General features: G+C 47.9%; 1 protein-coding gene across 1 annotated transcript in view; it reads left to right on the forward strand.

Moving 5' to 3' along the window:
- Positions 1–22039, forward strand: part of RSAD1 (radical S-adenosyl methionine domain containing 1) — a 95998-nt gene that overhangs the window by 71865 nt on the left and 2094 nt on the right. The window contains exons 7-9 of the mRNA XM_063960701.1: positions 463–610; positions 2073–2127; positions 21850–21953. Coding sequence (XP_063816771.1) covers positions 463–610; positions 2073–2127; positions 21850–21953 — 307 coding nt within the window. The remainder of the gene's footprint in view (positions 1–462; positions 611–2072; positions 2128–21849; positions 21954–22039) is intronic.

Genomic DNA, 22039 nt, shown 5'->3' on the forward strand with positions numbered 1-22039 from the left:
TTATTGAAATGAAGTTTTTATTCACCTTAAATAACTATGCTGTTCCAATTTCTGGCAATGGATTCGGTGACCAACTCGCCATTTCCTCACGGATCTTGCATATGACTTGTTTAACTTTAATTAGGAATGTACCAATTTTAGAATTTGTTCAAGTAGTATTAAAAACAAAATAATGTGCTTATTACTTTGTAAAAATGTTTTCTGTATATTATTAGGACATTGTAGTAACAGTGTTGTACATAAGGCACACAGGGGTTGGTGTATCAAGCAGGGATGGGAGTGGAGAAGTTGCCCCTAGCAGCAATCAGCTTTGAGGTAGCATTTATCAAGTACATGCTATAAAAAGATAGGTAGATGCTCATTGGTTGCTATGTGCAAAATCTCCACTGGTCTACTTCTCTACTCTTTTCACTTCTTGATACATCAACCCCACTGATATTTTTTAATTATGTTTTGACATAGGTGCTCATGGACGGTTTGTAGCTCAGACCAATGAGGGAAAACGAAGGGAAGCCCGTATACAGACCCTGGAACCGGAACCATGGATGAAGGAAGTAATGCGTTATGGGCATGGCACACGAAAAGTCACTAAGCAAAATGATTTTGATGTGTTAGTATCATATTTAGGTATTGTAGTTTTTTAAGTACATGCTCCCTTCTAAGTGCTATGTGGAAATATATATAGGACCAGTGTTGGTTGTGAAGGTGAGTCTGCAGCACAGCCCTAAACTGAAAGAGGGGAGCCCCGCCAACCACACAAATTCTGGGTGCAGGACAGCAGCAGGAATGGATCAGCCCGCCCCCTAGTCTCTGGTGCTAACCAGCTTCTATTGGATAACTATTTGCTAGCTGGCAGATATTTCGCTAGCCAACAGATACTGGTTGACACCAGAGACTGCCTAATCTGTCACTGCTGCTGTCCTGTCTGATCTGTCACGGCGGCTGGTTCCTAGTGGCTTCACATTGATTCCCAGACGGCAGGGTTGGCAGTGTTTCAGTTGTGTGATTGATGTTGCTCCCTCTTCGAGCCCCACCTTCACAACCGCCAATACATAGTACTAGTCTTTATGCGTTTTCTCCTCCTAACCACGCTGTCTTCACCTGGAGATACTAAGGGGTCTATTCATGTAAGAATGCAATGTTTATGTTTAACTTTTCACTAAACATCGCATTCTTATTTCAGGTTTTTTTTCATTTGTCCAACGCAATTCATTAATACTTACCTGTTCCCTGATGCGATGCGGTATCCGGCTGTTCCATGATCACAGCTTCTCCAGTCTTCTCTCGTCATACCGCGGCTGGGGTCTTCTGCACATGCGCAGTGTCCCGCCCTGCCTCCAGGTGTCATCTGCGCATGCGCCAGGGAAAAGAGACCACCAGCGGCGGTGGGACACGGGGGACTGGGGTGGGGGGATCGCGCCGACAAACAGCTGAGCAAGGAGGAGGTGACCCGGCATATGTATATGTCGGGTCACCTCAGAGGCGGAGGGGGCGAACAGAAAGTGGGCGCAATGCATGGGGGAATTGTCACAGCGGCCCTGGCAGTCAGGAGGAGGAGACCCAGCATATGCAAATGCCTATGCTCTGGGCTACTCTGATTGGCTCCTGTCACGGAAGGGCGCGGGGAGAAGGCAGGAGACGGACGTCTTCACTGCTCTTCTCCTGTACAAGCCTCCCTACGCCTGTCTGAGATGGCGATGGGGTTTTGCGAAGGGGAACGGAAAGCTGGGCTTTCCGTTCCTACATGAATTGTAGTCACCATACAAAAGTATGGTGATGCGATTCAGCCACAGAGCGGGGGTGCCGCTGGGGAAGTCAGGGACTTCTCCACGGTAACCCGCTCTGTGAATTGCGGTAAGCAGAGAAAAGCCCTGTTTACCGCAAAACAGGGCTTTTCTCTGCTTCATGAATAGACCCCCTATCACTGAGTGTTTTGCAAAGGAGAATTTGGCTAAAAGAGGGTTTTAAGCAGTATGTTACCCAAATTCTTTCTTCTATAATAACTGCTCTTTTCTCAGTGTCTCCTACCTGTAACATGTATTAGTATTAAGTGGCATTCTTTGTTTCCTCAGCTTGTCAGAAATGTTGGTATTAGGGTTACGAACTGACATTGGAATATCTCATAAGGTGAGAACTTTTTTTTATTGTGTTGGTGTTGAATCACTGAGGATGTTGAAATGTCAATTGCAACAGCGGTAGATGAGTTTTAGATAAATGTTATAGCTGAGAAATAGGTTGCACTATAAATTGAAAGGCAGTAGAAGCAGGAAATATATGGCTGGGCACACACTGGGCATGATTCAGATTGGTACGTAAAACTGATGGTTTACATACTAGTCCAGTGTTTGTGGGTCTGCTAATGTGCTGAATGTCATTGTCCTGTGTCATTCCACCCCCCCCCCCATGCTTGATTGACATGCTGTGCATTTGGCATTCTTAAATACTTGGTGATTACATCTGTTGTGTTTTATTATAAACCGCAATTGTTACTGTATCTTTCTCTAACCTCCTAGTGGATACTGGGTTGACATTAGTACCATGGGGTATAGATCGGGTCCATTGGAGCCTGGCCCTTTAAGAAATCATTAGTGTGTGCTGGCTCCTCCCCTTTATTCCCCTCCTGCAGATTCAGTTTAGAAAAATGTGCCCAAGGAGCCGGGTGCATTCTCTGCCCTGACAGGACATAGCTCCTGAGGTGTTGTTTTTCGCTCGCCTCCAGGGTGTGCGCACAGTCCAACAGCATGCCGCCACCCCTAACAGAGCTGAAGACGCTGGTGTGGCGAGTACAGGAATCGGGGTCCTGGTTAGTGGGTCCCTGGTTCACATGGCGGCATAAAGGCGTTAGCGGACACTCAACGCTGCGGTGCCCGCTGCATATACCCACACTGGCGCTGACACAGCAAAGGGGTTTTAATTCCGATTTTCTGTAACTTAAAGAGACTTGCCAGTATAATAAAGTACAGGGACTGTGCGCCATTAAGGAGGCAGGGCTTCCCTGAGAACGGGACCAGCGGCTCAGAGGCGCCATTTCCTGCTGCATCACACTACAGGCTGCATGCAGGAAAGCGCTGTTCCTCCAAGGACCCTCAAAAGCACCTTAAACTGCTACCAGGGGGTTTTGTAGTAGGGGGAGAGCAATATATTTTATAAATAAACTAGTTACCTTATCTAAGGATCTAGTTCTGCCCGGCAAAGCACTGCTTTGGCTGATTGAGGCAGTAGTGTGCTGGTTTATCTCCCTCTGTTTCTCTCCATCCAGGCTGTAAACTGGATCACTGTGTATATTTCACTACTCCTGTGTGTGTGTTCTAATGTATAAACATATCTGGCAAGAAAGTTATATGTCAGTCCTGTAGCACAAAGTTTTCCCCCACCCCAGGGGGGTCTATGTTGTGTATCCCTTCACAGGGAAGCAGCACACAGGAACCAGAATGGCTGGATTCAATTAAAGGGATGATGTCTAACATATCATCTCAACTGGCTACTGCTAGGCAGGAAAGACAAGTTTTTAAAAAAATCTATGGATAATTTTCTGGTTCAGACTTCTGATCTCAGACCTGCCTCTCAACCCCCTATGCTGGTTTCTCAAACGCACGCTGCCCCATGTGCTCCAGTCTGACTCTGATAATGAGATGCCAGATTTGGAGGAAGAGGAAGTAGAGGTTGATAAAGGAGACAGTACTTTGTCTCAGGGTGTGGAAGCACTTACAGTGCATTGCTAAAGTATTCAACCACCTTGGCTTTTTACCTATTTTGTTACATTACAACCTGTTATTTAATTATTATTTTTTAATCTGAATTTTATGTGATGGATATACAAAAAAGTCTGAAGTGAAATGAGAAAAATTTATATAAAAAATAATTTTTATAAATAAAAATTTGAAAATTGGCATGTGCATATGTATTCACCCGCTTTGCTATGAAGCCTCGCAAAAGTTCTGGTGCAACAAATTACCTTCAGAAGTCACATAATTAGTGAAATGAAGTCCACCTGTGTGCAATCTAAGTGTCATATGATCTGTCAGTATAAACGCACCTTTTCTGAAAGGCCCCAGAGGTTGCAACACCACTAAGCAAGAGGCATAACACCATGAAGACCAAGGAGCTCTCCAAATAAGTCAGGGACAAAGTTGTTGAGAAGTACAAGTCAGGGTTGGGTTGTACAAAAATATCCAAATCTTTAAAGATCCCCCGGAGCACCATCAAATCCATCATCTTCAAACGGAAAGAACATGGTACCACAACAAACCTGCCAAGTGAGGGCCGGCCACCAAAACTCACAGACCGGACAAGGAGGGCATTAATCAGAGAGGCAGCACAGAGACCAAAAGTAACGCTGAAGGAGCTGCAGGGTTCCACAGCAGAGACTGGTGTATCTGCACATGTGACCACAATAAGCTGTACACTCCATAGAGCAAGGCTTTATGGAAGAGTTGCCAGAAAAAAGCCATTACTTGGTGTTAAAAATAAGAAAGCACATTTTGACTGTGCCAAAAGGTATGTGGACGACTTCCCAAATGTATGGAGGAGGGTGGTCTGATCCGATGAGACTAAAATTGAACTTTTCGTCCACCAAGGAAAACGCTATGTCTGGCGCAAACCCAACACATCCCTTCACCCCAAGAGCACCATCCCCACAGTGAAACATGGTGGTGGCAACATCATGCTGTGGGGATGTTTTTCAGCAGCAGGGACTGGGAAACTGTTTCGAGTCGAGGGAAAGATGGATGGTGCTAAATACAGGGATATTCTTGAGCAAAACCTGTTTCAGTCTGCATGTGATTTGAGACTGGGACGGAGGTTCAACTTCCAGCAGTAAAATGACCCGAAGCATACTGCTAAAGCAACACAGAAGTGGTTTAAGGGGAAACATTTAAATGTGTTTGAATGGCCTAGTCAAAGCCCAGATCTCAATCCAATTGAGACTCTGTGGTAAGACTTGAAGATTGCTGTTCACAAGCGGAAACCATCAAACATGAAGGATCTGGAGCAGTTTTGCCTTGAGGAATGGGCAAAAATCCCAGTGGCAAGCTCATAGAGACTTACCCAAAGCAACTTGCAGCTGTAATTGCTGCAAAAGGTGGCTCTACAAAGTACTGACTTTAGGGGGATGAATAGTTATGCACGTTGAAGTTTCCTGTTATTTTATCCTATTTGTTTCACACACCAAAAAAAAAAAAAAATCTTCAATGTGGTAGCCATGTTCTGTGAATTAAGTGATGCAAACCTTCAAACAATCCATTTTAATTCCAGGTTGTGAAGCAACAAAACATGAAAAGTGCAAAGGGGGGTGAATAGCAAGGCCCTGTATCTATTCTATTAGGGAGGTCCAGAACATCCCTGATAAAGAGGCAGAACCTGATGAGGAATTGTTTTTTAATGTAAAACAAAAGTCTACTGCCACCTTTCCTGTCTCTAAGGAATTAAACACACTTTTTAGAGACGTGGGTTAATCCTGACCCCTAAGCGGTTGCTAACCTCCTTGCCTTTCCCCCCTGAGGATAGGAGGGTGTGGGAGAATCCTCCAGCTGTGGATATATCTGTGTCCAGGCTGTCACGTAAAATATACTGCCTGTACTATCTCATTAAAAGACCCAGCTGATCATAAGATTGAGACTACACTCAAATCCATTTACACTCTCAGTGGGAGTCGCACAAAGACCTACCATTACTTGTGGTTGGATCTCTAGGGCCATTGTTAAATGGTCTGGTAATGTGATTGAGGGTTTTGACACTATGCCTCAGGATGAACTTCTGACGCTTCTACAACATATTCAGGATTCTGCTAACTTCATGTGTGAGGCAATCAAGGAGATTGGCCTAATCAATACAGGTGCCACGGCTATGGCTATGTCGGCTTGCAGGGCGCTATGGCTGCGACAGTGGACAGCGGATGCTGAGTCCATGAGGGGCGTGGAGAATCTTCCCTTCACAGGGGAGGCTCGGTTTGGTGAGGAACTAAACAAGTGGATTTCACAAGCAATGGCTGGTAAGTCCACCTATCTGTTGTCTACAGCTTCTCCGGCCAGGGGTGCCTCAAATACAGCTAGAGGAAATCGAGGTAAGCCTCGCTGGATCACTGGAGCAGAATTCAAGTTCTTCCTCAACGAAGCCCTCCGCGTGACGGTAGGCTTGCAGACCTAATCTCACAAGGTTACCGGTTGGAGTTTGAGACACTTCCTCCTCACAGATTCTACAAGTCGGGCTTACCAGTTTCACCTGTGGCACGAGTTACCTTGCAAGATGCCATACAAAAACTGCTGTTAACGCAGGTTATTGTTCCAGTCCCTCCTCTACTTCAAAACAAAGGGTTTTATTCAAGCCTATTCGTGGTACCGAAGCCGGACGATTTGGTACGACCGATCTTTAACCTTAAATCTCTAAACCCGTACCTATGGGTGTTTAAGTAAAAAATGTAATCTCTGAGAGCGGTGGTCTCTGGCCTAGAGGAAGGGGAGTTCCTGGTATCCCTGGATATCAAGGATGCGTACCTTCACATCCCGATCTGGCCGCCTCATCAGGCTTTCCTCAGATTTGCGCTGCAGGACAGCCACTTCCAGTTTCAGGCCTTGCCTTTTGGTCTCTCCACGGCACTGAGAGTGTTCACGAAGGTTATGGCGGAGATGATGTTACAACTCCGCATGTTGGGGGTGAACATTGTCCCGTACTTGGACGATCTCCTCATAAAAGCTGTGTCCAGAGCTCGGTTTTGGAAAGCATCAACCTGACTATGCGACTTCTCACAAGTCACGGGTGGATTCTCAATCTACAAAAATCACACCTGGAGCCTTCGCAGAGACTTCAGTTCCTGGGGGTGATACTTGACATGGTGGTTTTCCTGCCTATGGACAAAGCCTTGACAGTCCAGTCTATGGTCTGCTCCGTTCTGAAACCACACAAGATCTCGATGCATCATTGCATCCGCCTACTAGGCAAGATGGTGGTCTCCTATGAGGCTATTCAGTACGGCAGATTACATGCCCGTCTGTTCCAGCTAGACCTGCTGGACAAGTGTTCAGGGTCATATCTCGACATGCACCAGAGGATATCCTTTTCCCCAAAGGCCAGGATCTCCCTTCTATGGTAGTTGCAGATCTCCCACTTAGTGGAGGGCCAACGGTTCGGAATTCAGTCATGGATTCTGTTGACAACGGATGCGAGCCTCCGCGGTTGGGGGGGCTGTGACGCAAGGGGCTCAGTTTCAGGGAAGGTGGTCACCCCAAGAAGCTTCTCTTCCGATAAACATTCTGGAACTCCGGGCGATTTACAATGCCCTTCTGCAAGCCTCTTACCTCCTTTATCATCAGGCGGTGGCGTACATAAACCGACAGGGAGGAACAAAAAGCAGCAATGCGAGAAGTATCCAGGATACTCCTCTGGGCGGACCGCAACGCCAAGACCATGTCAGCCATATTCATTCCGGGAGTGGACAATTGGGAAGCAGACTTCCTCAGCAGACGAGATCTGCACCTGGGGGAATTTGGCCTTCACCCGTAGGTGTTTTAACTGTTGGTTCAACGGTGGGGCTGATCGACATAATGGCTTCTCGCCTCAACAAGAAGCTGCGTCGCTACTGCTCCAGGACGAGGGATCCACAGGCTGCAGTGGTGGATACTCTGACGGCACCATGGGATTACCAGTTCGTCTCTGTTCCCTTCACTTCCTCTCATTCCCAGAGTTCTCAAAAGGCTAAAACGGGAAAGTGTTCAGGTAATTCTCATTACCCCGGAATGGCCTCGCAGGGATTGGTATGCGGACCTCCTGGCCATGTCCCTCGAGGAGCCCTGGCCTCTGCCACTTCAAGAAGATCTTCTTCAGCAAGGCCCGTTCGTCTTTCCAGACTTACCGCGGCTTTGTTTGACAGCATGGAGGTTGAAAGGGAGATTTTAGCCAGGAAAGGGCTTCCCGCCACGGTTATCTCGACCATGGTCCATGCCATAAAGGTTTTTTTTTTTTTCAACATATTTTTATTGAAGCAATATATGTAATACATATAGAAACAAGCATGTTAGAACAGACATACAATAGAAGGGTAAATACGAGTTGTAACATATCAGATTTATCGTTGAGTCTGTGGTCAAAATACAAATGTATCATGAAAATGAAAATATATATTTTTTTTAAAAACCCGTGTCCGTGCAGGGTCGACAGTATTCTACTGTAGATTTTCATCTTGGCCGGTTCTTACTCTTCCTGCAGGCAGGTTTGGATATGGGCCTACGTTTAGGTTCCATTAAAGGTCAGGTCTCGGCCTTGTCTATCTTCTTCCAAAGGCAGTTGGCTGTGATCCCAGAGGTCCAGACTTTTTTTTAAGAGTGTCCTTTGTATTCAACCGCCCTTTGTGCCTCCCACGGCTCCGTGGGATATCAATTTGGTCCTGACCTTTCTCCAAACAGATTGGTTTGAACCAATACATAGGGTGGACGTGAAGTATTTGACTTGGAAGATGTGTTATTGGCCTTGGCCTCTGCAAGGCGTGTATCGAAATTGGGTGCATAATCCTGTAAGAGCCCTTACCTGGTGTTCCACGAGGATAGAGCGGAGCTCAGTACTCGCCCGCAGTTTTTGCCTAAGGTGGCGTTTCACATCAATCAGCCGATAGTGGTTCCCGTGGTGTCTGACATGTCAGTTACCCCAAAGTCCCTGGACTTGGTTCGGGCTTTGAAGATTTATATCAAGAGGACAGCTCGTCACAGGAAATCTGACTCGCTTTTTGTTCTGTATGACGTTGCCAAAATCTGCTCAGGCCCACTCCACACAGTCGGTGGGTTCTTATTGGGCAGCTGCCCGTGGTGTTTCGGCTTTACAGTTGTGCCGAACAGCTACTGGTTCACGCACGTTTGTAAAGTTTTACAAGTTCGATACATTGGCTAAAGAGGACCTTCAGTTTTGGTCATTCGGTTTTGCAGGGGTCTCGGCACTCTCCCATCCGGTCTGGGAGCTTTGGGACTTCCCCATGGTACTAAGACCATCACAGTATCCCCTAGGACGTTAAATAGGAATTTAATACCTACATGTAATTCCTTTTCTCGTAGTCCAAAGGGGATACTGGATGCCCACCTCTGTGCTTCATTGTTTTCCTGCAAGCTTGTTCTTGTATTTCTTGGTTGGGTCTGCTGTTGCTGTCACTTGTTTCAAGTTGTGGTTAGCATGGCTATCCTCTTGTTGTGTTGTGTGCTGGTTCGGTTCTCACCACTTTTTTGTCTGTTTTCCTTCTGTCAAAGTATGTCCATCTCCTCGGGTACAGTTTTCCTAGATAGAGTCTGCAGAAGGGGCATAGAGGGGAGGAGCCAGCACACTGAATAATTTTTAAAGTGCCAGGCTCCAATGGATCCCATGGTACTAAGGCCATTCCAGTATCCCCTACAGAAAACGAGAAAAGGAATTACCGGTAGGTAATTAAAATCCTATTTTTCTTGTTCTCACATTTCTTTTTCTTTGTTTTTAATGCAAAGACTTCATATAAAATGTTCTGCCTAAAGGTCCATACACACTTAACGATAAAATGAGCGACGTCGCTCATTTTCCCCCTCCTTGAGCGACGTCGCTCATTTTATCGTCAAGTGTGTATGCCGCCAGCGACGACCGATGCGCGTCCCCGCGGGTCGGCAACGATCGTCGCTATCGGTAGGGCATACATGAAGGATGTGGACTGTCGTCCACGACCTTCATGCAGGGCTGGCGAGGGCGTGACGTCACTGAGCGATATGAGCGGTCATATCGCTCAGTGTGTACAGTCGGCCGGCCCGGGGAAACATTAGACGATGTCGCTCACAGAGCGATGTGTATGCACCTTTAATTGCATCACTACAGTATTACAGCTTTATTACTATCCACTATATGAACAGTAATAAATAAATAAATAAAACGCTTACGATGTATATTAGCAATAGTAGCTTCTTGGTAGGCAACCTGTATCTTAAGGCTGAGCTAAACACATGTACTGTACTGTCAGTGACATGAGATGAAATTCAACACAGGGAAGTTTGCAACAACTCTGCATGAAATTAATGATCAGACCATTTCTCTTACTTGTGGTATTTTTCAGTCACAATAGTCTACATCTTTATTTTGCAGTTTTATTCATCAATATTTTCTTTTATATGGTCTATAATCCTCCTGGAGCTAAGGGGTCTATTTACTAAGCCTTTGACGTAGATAAAGTTGATGGAGATAAAGTACCAGCCAACCAGCTCCTAACTGTCATTTTTCAAACGCAGCCTGTGACATGGTAGTTAGGAGCTGATTGGCTGGTACTTTATCTCTGTCCAAGGCTTAGTAAATAGACCCCTAAGTCTCCTGCTGACTTGATGGAAACCGTGACACAAAATAAATGCTGTGAGATCACCATCAAATCTGTTGTAGTGCTTGCAGTGTGAAACTACAGAGAGCTGTTGAAATTTTTAATCTCTGAATAACAGATTACACTTTAATATAGACTGGGCCTAAAAGTCACTGCCTATAAAAGAAATAGGGGCTTTTTCTCTGACGCCCTAGTGGATGCTGGGTACTCCGTAAGGACCATGGGGAATAGACGGGCTCCGCAGGAGACTGGGCACTCTAAAGAAAAGATTAGGTACTACATCTGGTGTGCACTGGCTCCTCCCTCTATGCCCCTCCTCCAGACCCCAGTTAGAATCTGTGCCCGGCCAGAGCTGGATGCACTCTAGGGGCTCTCCTGAGCTTCCTAGAAAGAAAAGTATTTGTTAGGTTTTTTATTTTCAGTGAGATCTGCTGGCAACAGACTCACTGCTACGTGGGACTTAGGGGAGAGAAGCAAACCTACCTGCTTGCAGCTAGCTTGTGCTTCTAGGCTACTGGACACCATTAGCTCCAGAGGGATCGAACACAGGGCCCGACCTCGATCGTCCGTTCCCGGAGCCGCGCCGCCGTCCCCCTTGCTGAGCCAGAAGACGGAAGAAACCGGAGGAAATCGGCGGCTGAAGACTTCGGTCTTCATTAAGGTAGCTGTGCGCCATTGCTCCCTATGCACACCACACACTCCGGTCACTGATGGGTGCAGGGCGCTGGGGGGGGGGGGCGCCCTGGGCAGCAATTAGAGTACCTCACATGGCTAATTGACACACAATACAGCTTTTCTCTATCGTCCTAGTGGATGCTGGGGTTCCTGAAAGGACCATGGGGAATAGCGGCTCCGCAGGAGACAGGGCACAAAAAGTAAAGCTTTAGGATCAGGTGGTGTGCACTGGCTCCTCCCCCTATGACCCTCCTCCAAGCCTCAGTTAGATTTTTGTGCCCGGCCGAGAAGGGTGCAATCTAGGTGGCTCTCCTAAAGAGCTGCTTAGAAAAGTTTAGCTTAGGTTTTTTTATTTTACAGTGAGTCCTGCTGGCAACAGGATCACTGCAACGAGGGACTTTGGGGAGAAGATGTGAACTCACCTGCGTGCAGGATGGATTGGCTTCTTTGGCTACTGGACATTAGCTCCAGAGGGACGATCACAGGTACAGCCTGGATGGTCACCGGAGCCTCGCCGCCGGCCCCCTTGCAGATGCTGAAACGAGAAGAGGTCCAGAATCGGCGGCAGAAGACTCCTCAGTCTTCTTAAGGTAGCGCACAGCACTGCAGCTGTGCGCCATTTCCTCTCAGCACACTTCACACGGCAGTCACTGAGGGTGCAGGGCGCTGGGAGGGGGGCGCCCTGGGAGGCAAATGAAAACCTTTTTTGGCTAAAAATACCTCACATATAGCCTCCGGGGGCTATATGGAGATATTTAACCCCTGCCAGAATCCATTAAAGAGCGGGAGACGAGCCCGCCGAAAAAGGGGCGGGGCCTATCTCCTCAGCACACAGCGCCATTTTCCCTCACAGAAAGGCTGGAGGGAAGGCTCCCAGGCTCTCCCCTGCACTGCACTACAGAAACAGGGTTAAAACAGAGAGGGGGGGCACTAATTTGGCGTTAGAAATATATAAAAGATGCTATAAGGGAAAACGCTTATATAAGGTTGTCCCTATATAATTATAGCGTTTTTGGTGTGTGCTGGCAAACTCTCCCTCTGTCTCTCCAAAGGGCTAGTGGGTCCTGTCCTCTATCAGAGCATTCCCTGTGTGTGTGCTGTGTGTCGGTACGTGTGTGTCGACATGTATGAGGACGATGTTGGTGAGGAGGCGGAGCAATTGCCTGTAATGGTGATGTCACTCTCTAGGGAGTCGACACCGGAATGGATGGCTTATTTAGGGAATTACGTGATAATGTCAACACGCTGCAAGGTCGGTTGACGACATGAGACGGCCGACAAACAATTAGTACCGGTCCAGACGTCTCAGAAACACCGTCAGGGGTTTTAAAACGCCCGTTTACTTTAGTCGGTCGACACAGACACAGACACGGACACTGAATCCAGTGTCGACGGTGAATAAACAAACGTATTCCTTATTAGGGCCACACGTTAAGGGCAATGAAGGAGGTGTTACATATTTCTGATACTACAAGTACCACAAAAGAGGGTATTATGTGGGATGTGAAAAAACTACCGTAGTTTTTCCTGAATCAGATAAATTAAATGAAGTGTGTGATGATGCGTGGGTTCCCCCCGATAGAAAATTATGGGCGGTATACCCTTTCCCGCCAGAAGTTAGGGCGCGTTGGGAAACACCCCTTAGGGTGGATAAGGCGCTCACACGCTTATCAAAACAAGTGGCGGTACCGTCTATAGATAGGGCCGTCCTCAAGGAGCCAGCTGACAGGAGGCTGGAAAATATCATAAAAAGTATATACACACATACTGGTGTTATACTGCGACCAGCGATCGCCTCAGCCTGGATGTGCAGAGCTGGGGTGGCTTGGTCGGATTCCCTGACTAAAAATATTGATACCCTTGACAGGGACAGTATTTTATTGACTATAGAGCATTTAAAGGATGCATTTTCTATATATGCGAGATGCACAGAGGGATATTTGCACTCTGGCATCAAGAGTAAGTGCGATGTCCATATCTGCCAGAAGATGTTTATGGACACGACAGTGGTCAGGTGATGCAGATTCCAAACGGCACAAAGGTGTATTGCCGTATAAAGGAAGAGGAGTTATTTGGGGTCGGTCCATCGGACCTGGTGGCCACGGCAACTGCTGGAAAATCCACCGTTTTTACCCTAAGTCACATCTCTGCAGAAAAAGACACCGTCTTTTCAGCCTCAGTCCTTTCGTCCCTATAAGAGTCATATCTGCCCAGGGATAGAGGAAAGGGAAGAAGACTGCAGCAGGCAGCCCATTCCCAGGAACAGAAGCGTTCCACCGCTTCTGCCAAGCTCTCAGCATGACGCTGGGACCGTACAGGACCCCTGGATCCTACATGTAGTATCCCAGGGGTACAGATTGGAATGTCGAGACGTTTCCCCTTCGCAGGCTCCTGAAGTCTGGTTTACCAAGGTCTCCCTCCGACAAGGAGGCAGTATGGGAAACAATTCACAAGCTGTATTCCCAGCAGGTGATAATCAAATTACCCCTCCTACAACAAGAAAAGGGGTATTATTCCACATTATATTGTGGTACTGAAGCCAGAAGGCTAGGTGAGACCTATTCTAAATCTAAAAAAAAAAAAAAAAAAAATTTGAACACTTACAAAGGTTCAAATCAAGATGGAGTCACTCAGAGCAGTGATAACGAACCAGGAAGAAGGGGACTATATAGTGTCCCGAGACATCAGGGATGCTTACCTCCATGTCCAAAATTTGCCCTTCTCACTAAGGATACCTCAGGTTCGTAGTACAGAACTGTCACTATCAGTTTCAGACGCTGCCGTTTGGATTGTCCACGGCACCCCGGGTCTTTACCAAGGTAATGGCCGAAATGATGATTCTTCTTCGAAGAAAAGGCGTCTTAATTATCCCTTACTTGGACGATCTCCTGATAAGGGCAAAGTCCAGGGAACAGTTGGAGGTCGGAGTAGCACTATCTCGGATACTGCTACAACAGCACGGGTGGATTCTAAATATTCCAAAATCGCAGCTGATCCCGACGACAAGTCTGCTGTGCCTAGGGATGATTCTGGACACAGTCCAGAAAAAGGTGTTTCTCCCGGAAGAGAAAGCCAGGGAGTTATCCGAGCTAGTCAGGAACCTCCTAAAATCAGTGCATCATTGCACAAGGGTCCTGGTAAAGATGGTGACTTCCTACGAAGCAATTCCATTCGGCAGATTTCACGCAAGAATTTTTCAGTGGGATCTGCTGGACAAATGGTCCGGATCGCATCTTCAGATGCATCAGCGGATAACCCTATATCCAAGGACAAGGGTGTCTCTCCTGTGGTGGTTACAGAGTGCTCATCTTCTAGAGGGCCGCAGATTCGGCATTCAGGATTGGATGCTGGTGACCACGGAGGCCAGCCCGAGAGGCTGGGGAGCAGTCACACAAGGAAAAAATTTCCAGGGAGTGTGATCAAGTCTGGAGACTTTTCTCCACATAAATATACTGGAGCTAAGGGTAAATTTATAATACTCTAAGCTTAGCAAGACCTCTGCTTCAAGGTCAGCCGGTATTGATCCAGTGGGAAAAACATCACGGCAGTCGCCCACGTAAATAGACAGGGCGGCACAAGAAGCAGGAGGGCAATGGCAAAAACTGCAAGGACTTTTCGCTGGGCGGAAAATCATGTGATAGCACTGTCAGCAGTGTTTCATTCCGGGAATGGAAACTGGGAAGCAGACTTCCTCAGCAGGCACGACCTCCACCCGGCAGAGTGGAAACTTCATCGGGAAGTTTTCCACATGATTGTAAACCGTTGGGAAATACCAAAGGTGGACATGATGGCGTCCCGTCTGAACAAAAAACGGGACAGGTATTGCGCCAGGTTAAGAGACCCTCAGGCAATAGCTGTGGACGTTCTGGTAACACCATGGATGTACCAGTCGGTGTATGTGTTCCATCCTCTGCTTCTCATCCTAAGGTACTGAGACTTATAAGACGTAGAGGAGTAAGAACTATACTGGCCAAGAAGGACTTGGTACCCGGAACTTCAAGAGATGCTCACAGAGGACTTATGGCCTCTGCCGCTAAGAAGGGACTTGTTTCAGCAAGTACCATGTCTGTTCCAAGACTTACCGCAGCTGCGTTTGACGGCATGGCGGTGGAACGCCGGATCCTAAGGGAAAAAGGCATTCCGGAAGAGGTCATTCCTACCCTGGTCAAAGCCAGAAAGGAGGTGACCGCACAACATTATCACCACATGTGGCAAAAATATGTTGCGTGGTGTGAGGCCAGAAAGGCCCCACGAAGAAATTTCAACTCGGTCGATTCCTGCATTTCCTGCAAACAGGAGTGTCTATGGGCCTCAAATTGGGGTCCATTAAGGTTCAAATTTCGGCCCTGTCGATTTTCTTCCAGAAAGAAGTGGCTTCAGTTCCTGAAGTCCAGAAGTTTGTCAAGGGAGTATTGCATATACAACCCCCTTTTGTGCCTCCAGTGGCACTGTGGGATCTCAACGTAGTTCTGGGATTCCTCAAATCACATTGGTTTAAAACCAGTCAAATCTGTGGATTTGAAGCATCTCACATGAAAAGTGACCATGCTCTTGGCCCTGGCCTGGACCAGGCGAGTGTCAAATTGGTGGTTTTTTTCTCAAAAAAGCCCATATCTGGTTGTCCATTTGGACAGGGCAGAGCTGCGGACTCGTCCCCAGTTCTCTCCCTAAGGTGGTGTCAGTGTTTCACCTGAACCAGCTTATTTTGGTGCCTTGCGCCTACTAGGGACTTGGAGGACTCCAGGTTGCTAGATGTTGTCAGGGCCCTGTAAATATAGGTTCCAGGACGGCTGGAGTCAGGAAAACTGACTTGCTGTTATCCTGTATGCACCCAACAAACTGGGTGCTCTTGCTTCTAAGCAGACTATTGCTAGTTGGATGTGTAATACAATTCAGCTTGCACATTCTGTGGCAGGCCTGCCACAGCCAAAATATGTAAATGCCCATTCCACAAGGAAGGTGGGCTTATCTTGGGCGGCTGCCCGAGGGGTCTCGGCTTTACAACTTTGCCGAGCGGCTATTTAGTCAGGGGCAAACACGTTGGTAAAATCCTACAAATTTTATACCCTGGCTAAGGAGGACCTGGAGTTCTCTCATTCGGTGCTGCAGAGTCATCCGCACTCTCCCGCCCGTTTGGGAGCTTTGGTATTATCCCCATGGTCCTTTCAGGAACCCCAGCATCCACTAGGACGATAGAGAAAATAAGAATTTACTTACCGATAATTCTATTTCTCGGAGTCCGTAGTGGATGCTGGGCGCCCATCCCAAGTGCGGATTATCTGCAATACTTGTACATAGTTACAAAAATCGGGTTATTATTGTTGTGAGCCATCTTTTCAGAGGCTCCGCTGTTATCATACTGTTAACTGGGTTCAGATCACAGGTTGTACAGTGTGATTGGTGTGGCTGGTATGAGTCTTACCCGGGATTCAAAATCCTTCCTTATTGTGTACGCTCGTCCGGGCACAGTATCCTAACTGAGGCTTGGAGGAGGGTCATAGGGGGAGGAGCCAGTGCACACCACCTGATCCTAAAGCTTTACTTTTTGTGCCCTGTCTCCTGCGGAGCCGCTATTCCCCATGGTCCTTTCAGGAACCCCAGCATCCACTACGGACTCCGAGAAATAGAATTATCGGTAAGTAAATTCTTATTTTAAGCTGTATATGTGCATAATCCCCCGCCATTATACAGATAAAAAAGCGGGAGAAGTCCGCCGAGAAGGGGGCGGGGCTATCTTCCTCAGCACACCGGCGCCATTTTCTCTTCACAGCTCCGCTGGAAGACAGCTCCCCAGGCTCTCCCCTGCAGTTTCCAGACATCAAGGGTAAAAAAGAGAGGGGGGGCACTAAATTTAGGCGCAAACTATATATAAAAGCAGCTATAGGGAAAATCGCTTTTGTTAGTGTATACTCTCTCTCTGTCTCCCCAAAGGACTTTGTGGGGTCCTGTCCTCAGTCAGAGCATTCCCTGTGTGTGTGTGTGTGTGTGCGGTGTGTCGGTACGGCTGTGTCGACATGTTTGATGAGGACGCTTACGTGGAGGCGGAGCAGGTGCCGATAAGTGTGATGTCGCCCCTGCGGGGCCGACACCTGAGTGGATGGATATGTGGAAGGTATTAACCGACAGTGTCAACTCCTTGCATAAAAGGTTCGATGACGCAGCTTTGGGACAGCCGGCATCTCAGCCCGCGCCTGCCCAGGCATCTCAGAGGCCGTCAGGGGCTCAAAAACGCCCGCTACCTCAGATGGCAGACACAGATGTCGACACGGAGTCTGACTCCAGTGTCGACGAGGATGAGACAAATATACAATCCACTAGGGCCATCCGATGCATGATTACGGCAATGAAAAATGTGTTGCACATTTCTGACATTAACCCGGTTACCACAAAAAAGGGTATTATGTTTGGGGAGAAAAAGCAGCCAGTGACTTTTCCCCCATCTGATGAGTTAAACGAATTGTGTGAAGAAGCGTGGGGTTCCCCAGATAAGAAACTAGTAATTTCTAAGCAGTTACTAATGGCGTACCCTTTCCCGCCAACGGATAGGTTACGCTGGGAGACATCACCTAAGGTGGACAAGGCGCTCACACGCTTCTCAAAAAAGGTGGCACTGCCGTCTCAGGATACGGCCGCCTTAAAGGAGCCTGCAGATAGAAACCAGGAGGCTATCCTGAAGTCTGTGTATACACACTCAGGTACTATACTGAGACCTGCTATTGCTTCAGCATGGATGTGCAGTGCTGCAGCAGCGTGGTCTGATTCCCTGTCTGATAACATTGATTCCCTTGACAGGGACACTATATTGCTAACCATAGAGCATATTAAAGACGTAGTCTTATATATGAGAGATGCACAGAGGGACATTTGCCGGCTGGCATCTAGAATTAATGCGATGTCCATTTCTGCCAGGAGAGTATTATGGACTCCGCAGTGGACAGGTGATGCTGATTCTAAAAGGCACATGGAAATTTTGCCTTATAAGGGTGAGGAATTGTTTGGGGACGGTCTTTTCGGACCTCGTATCCACAGCAACAGCTGGGAAGTCGACTTTTTTACCTCAGGTTCCCTCACAGCCTAAGAAAGCACCGTATTATCAAGTACAGTCCTTTCGGCCTCAGAAAGGCAAGCGGGTTAGAGGCGCGTCCTTTCTGCCCAGAGGCAGGGGTAGAGGGAAAAAACTGCACCGTACAGCCAGTTCCCAAGAACAAAAATCCTCCCCTGCTTCCACTAAGTCCACCGCATGACGCTGGGGCTCCACATGTGGAGCCAAGGGCGGTGGGGGCCCGTCTCCGGAACTTCAGCGACCAGTGGGTTCGCTCACAGGTGGATCTCTGGGTTCTACGAGTGGTATCTCAGGGATACAAGCTGGAATTCGAGACGTCTCCCCCTCGCCGTTACCTCAAATCAGCCTTGCCAGCTACTCCCCAGGACAGGGAGGTAGTACTGGCGGCAATTCACAAGCTGTACCTCCAGCAGGTGATAATAAAAGTTCCCCTCCTTCAACAGGGACGGGGTTACTATTCCGCTATGTTTGTGGTACCGAAACCAGACGGTTCGGTGAGACCCATTCTAAATTCGAAATCCTTGAACACTTTTATATAAGGAGGTTCAAGTTCAAAATGGAATCGCTCAGGGCGGTTATTGCAAGCCTGGAAGAGGGGGATTACATGGTATCACTGGACATCAAGGATGCTTACCTACATGTCCCCATTTACCCCCCTCACCAGGTGTACCTCCGTTTTGTGGTACAGGACTGCCATTACCAATTCCAGACGTTGCCGTTTGGTCTGTCCACGGCACCGAGGGTATTTACCAAAGTAATGGCCGAAATGATGATACTCCTTCGAAAGAAGGGAGTTATAATTATCCCGTACTTGGACGATCTCCTTATAAAGGCGAGGTCCAGGGAGCAGTTGTTGGTCGGAGTAGCACTATCTCAGGAAGTACTACAACAGCACGGCTGGATTCTGAATATCCCGAAGTCGCAGCTGGTTCCTGCGACGCGTCTGCTGTTCCTGGGTATGATTCTGGACACAGAACAGAAGAAGGTGTTTCTCCCGGAGGAGAAGGCCAAGGAGTTGTCATCTCTGGTCAGAGACCTCCTAAAACCAAAACAGGTGTCGGTGCATCACTGCACGCGAGTCTTGGGAAAGATGGTAGCTTCTTACGAGGCAATTCCATTCGGCAGGTTCCATGCACGGATCTTTCAGTGGGATCTGTTAGACAAGTGGTCCGGATCGCATCTTCAGATGCATCGGCTGATCAACCTGTCCCCGAGAGCCAGGGTGTCTCTGCTGTGGTGGCTGCAGAGTGCTCATCTACTCGAGGGCCGCAGATTCGGCATACAGGACTGGGTCCTGGTGACCACGGATGCAAGCCTCCGAGGTTGGGGGGCAGTCACTCAGGGAAGAAACTTCCAAGGACAATGGTCGAGTCAGGAAGCTTCCCTACACATAAACATTCTGGAACTAAGGGCCATTTACAATGCCCTAAGTCAGGCAAAACCCCTGCTTCAAAATCAGCCGGTGCTGATTCAGTCAGACAACATCACGGCGGTCGCCCATGTTAACCGACAGGGCGGCACAAGAAGCAGGATGGCGATGGCAGAAGCCACAAGGATTCTCCGATGGGCGGAAAATCACGTGATAGCACTGTCAGCAGTGTTCATTCCGGGAGTGGACAACTGGGAAGCAGACTTCCTCAGCAGGCACGACCTCCACCCGGGAGAGTGGGGACTTCATCCAGAAGTCTTCCAGCTGATTGTAAATCGTTGGGAAAGGCCACAGGTGGACATGATGGCGTCCCGCCTCAACAAAAAGCTAAAAAGATATTGCGCCAGGTCAAGGGACCCTCAGGCGATAGCTGTGGACGCTCTAGTGACACCGTGGGTGTACCAGTCGGTTTATGTGTTCCCTCCTCTTCCTCTCATACCAAAGGTACTGAGGATAATAAGAAAGAGAGTAGTAAGAACTATACTCATCGTTCCGGATGGGCCAAGAAGGACTTGGTACCCGGAACTACAAGAAATGATCTCAGAGGACCCTTGGCCTCTGCCTCTCAGACAGGACCTGCTACAGCAGGGGCCCTGTCTGTTCCAAGACTTACCGCGGCTGCGTTTGACGGCATGGCGGTTGAACGCCGGATCCTGACGGAAAAGGGCATTCTGGTTGAAGTCATTCCTACGCTGATAAAAGCTAGGAAGGATGTGACAGCAAAACATTATCACCGCATATGGCGAAAATATGTTGCTTGGTGTGAGGCTCTGAAAGCCCCAACAGAAGAATTTCAGCTGGGTCGATTTCTGCACTTCCTACAGTCAGGAGTGACTATGGGCCTAAAATTGGGATCCATTAAAGTCCAGATTTCGGCCCTGTCTATTTTCTTTCAAAAAGAACTGGCTTCACTGCCTGAAGTTCAGACGTTTGTTAAGGGAGTGCTGCATATTCAGCCCCCTTTTGTGCCCCCAGTGGCACCTTGGGATCTCAACTTTGTGTTGGATTTCCTAAAATCACATTGGTTTGAGCCACTTCAGACCGTGGAGTTGAAGTATCTCACGTGGAAAGTGGTCATGCTTTTGGCTTCGGCTAGGCGTGTGTCAGAATTGGCGGCTTTGTCATGCAAAAGCCCCTATCTGATCTTCCATATGGACAGGGCAGAATTGAGGACTCGTCCCCAATTTCTCCCTAAGGTGGTATCAGCGTTCAATTTGAACCAACCTATTGTGGTGCCTGCGGCTACTCGGGACTTGGAGGCTTCCAAGTTGCTGGATATAGTCCGGGTCCTGAAAATCTATGTTTCCAGGACGGCTAGAGAGTCAGAAAAACTGACTCGATGTTTATCCTGCATGCACCCAACAAGCTGGGTGCTCCTGCTTCAAAGCAGACTATTGCTCGCTGGATCTGCTGCACGATTCAACTTGCACATTCTGCGGCTGGACTGCCGCATCCTAAATCAGTCAAAGCCCATTTCGCGAGGAAGGTGGGCTCTTCTTGGGCGGCTGCCCGAGGGGTCTCGGCTTTACAACTTTGCCGAGCTGCTACCTGGTCGGGATCAAACACGTTTGCAAAATTCTACAAGTTTGATACCATGGCTGAGGAGGACCTTGAGTTTGCTCATTCGGTGCTGCAGAGTCATCCGCACTCTCCCGCCCGTTTGGGAGCTTTGGTATAATCCCCATGGTCCTTACGGAGTACCCAGCATCCACTAGGACGTCAGAGAAAATAAGATTTTACTCACCGGTAAATCTATTTCTCGTAGTCCGTAGTGGATGCTGGGAGCCCGTCCCAAGTGCGGAATTCTGCAATACTTGTATATAGTTATTGCTTAACTATAGGGTTTTTTGTTCTGAGCCATCAGTTTAATGAGGCTCAGTTGTTGTTCATACTGTTAACTGGGTATAATTATCACAAGTTGTACGGTGTGATTGGTGTGGCTGGTATGAGTCTTACCCTGGATTCCAAATCCTTTCCTAGTAATGTCAGCTCTTCCGGGCACAGTTTCCTTAACTGAGGTCTGGAGGAGGGGCATAAAGGGAGGAGCCAGTGCACACCAGATGTAGTACCTAATCTTTTCTTTAGAGTGCCCAGTCTCCTGCGGAGCCCGTCTATGCCCCATGGTCCTTACGGAGTACCCAGCATCCACTACGGACTACGAGAAATAGATTTACCGGTGAGTAAAATCTTGTTTTTTTATACTTTGCTGTGAAACAGTGAGTTGTGCTCGGTAGCCATGCCTATGTTTAGACTTCTTCTACAATGGTGCAAGAACCATTCCATAATCAGATGGCCACAGCATAGAGGGTTCTTTATATCTGCAGGGAACAATGTCTTTTAGTAGAAAGCTTCACAGTCTAATATTTTTCTGTTACACAGCGCTGGCAGAAGCTCTCCTCGACATTCACCTTACATGACTTGTTTGAGGCTTCACAGGAACTGAGAGAGCTACAGAAGAATGGACTTTTGGTGCTAGATCTAAAGTAAGTAAAGACATAGGGGAACATTTACTAAGCAGTGTTAAGAGCGGAGCAGTGAGCCAGTGAAGAAGTTGCCCATGGCAACCAAT

This window comes from Pseudophryne corroboree, chromosome 3 (assembly GCF_028390025.1).
Source record: "Pseudophryne corroboree isolate aPseCor3 chromosome 3, aPseCor3.hap2, whole genome shotgun sequence".
NCBI lineage: Eukaryota > Metazoa > Chordata > Amphibia > Anura > Myobatrachidae > Pseudophryne > Pseudophryne corroboree.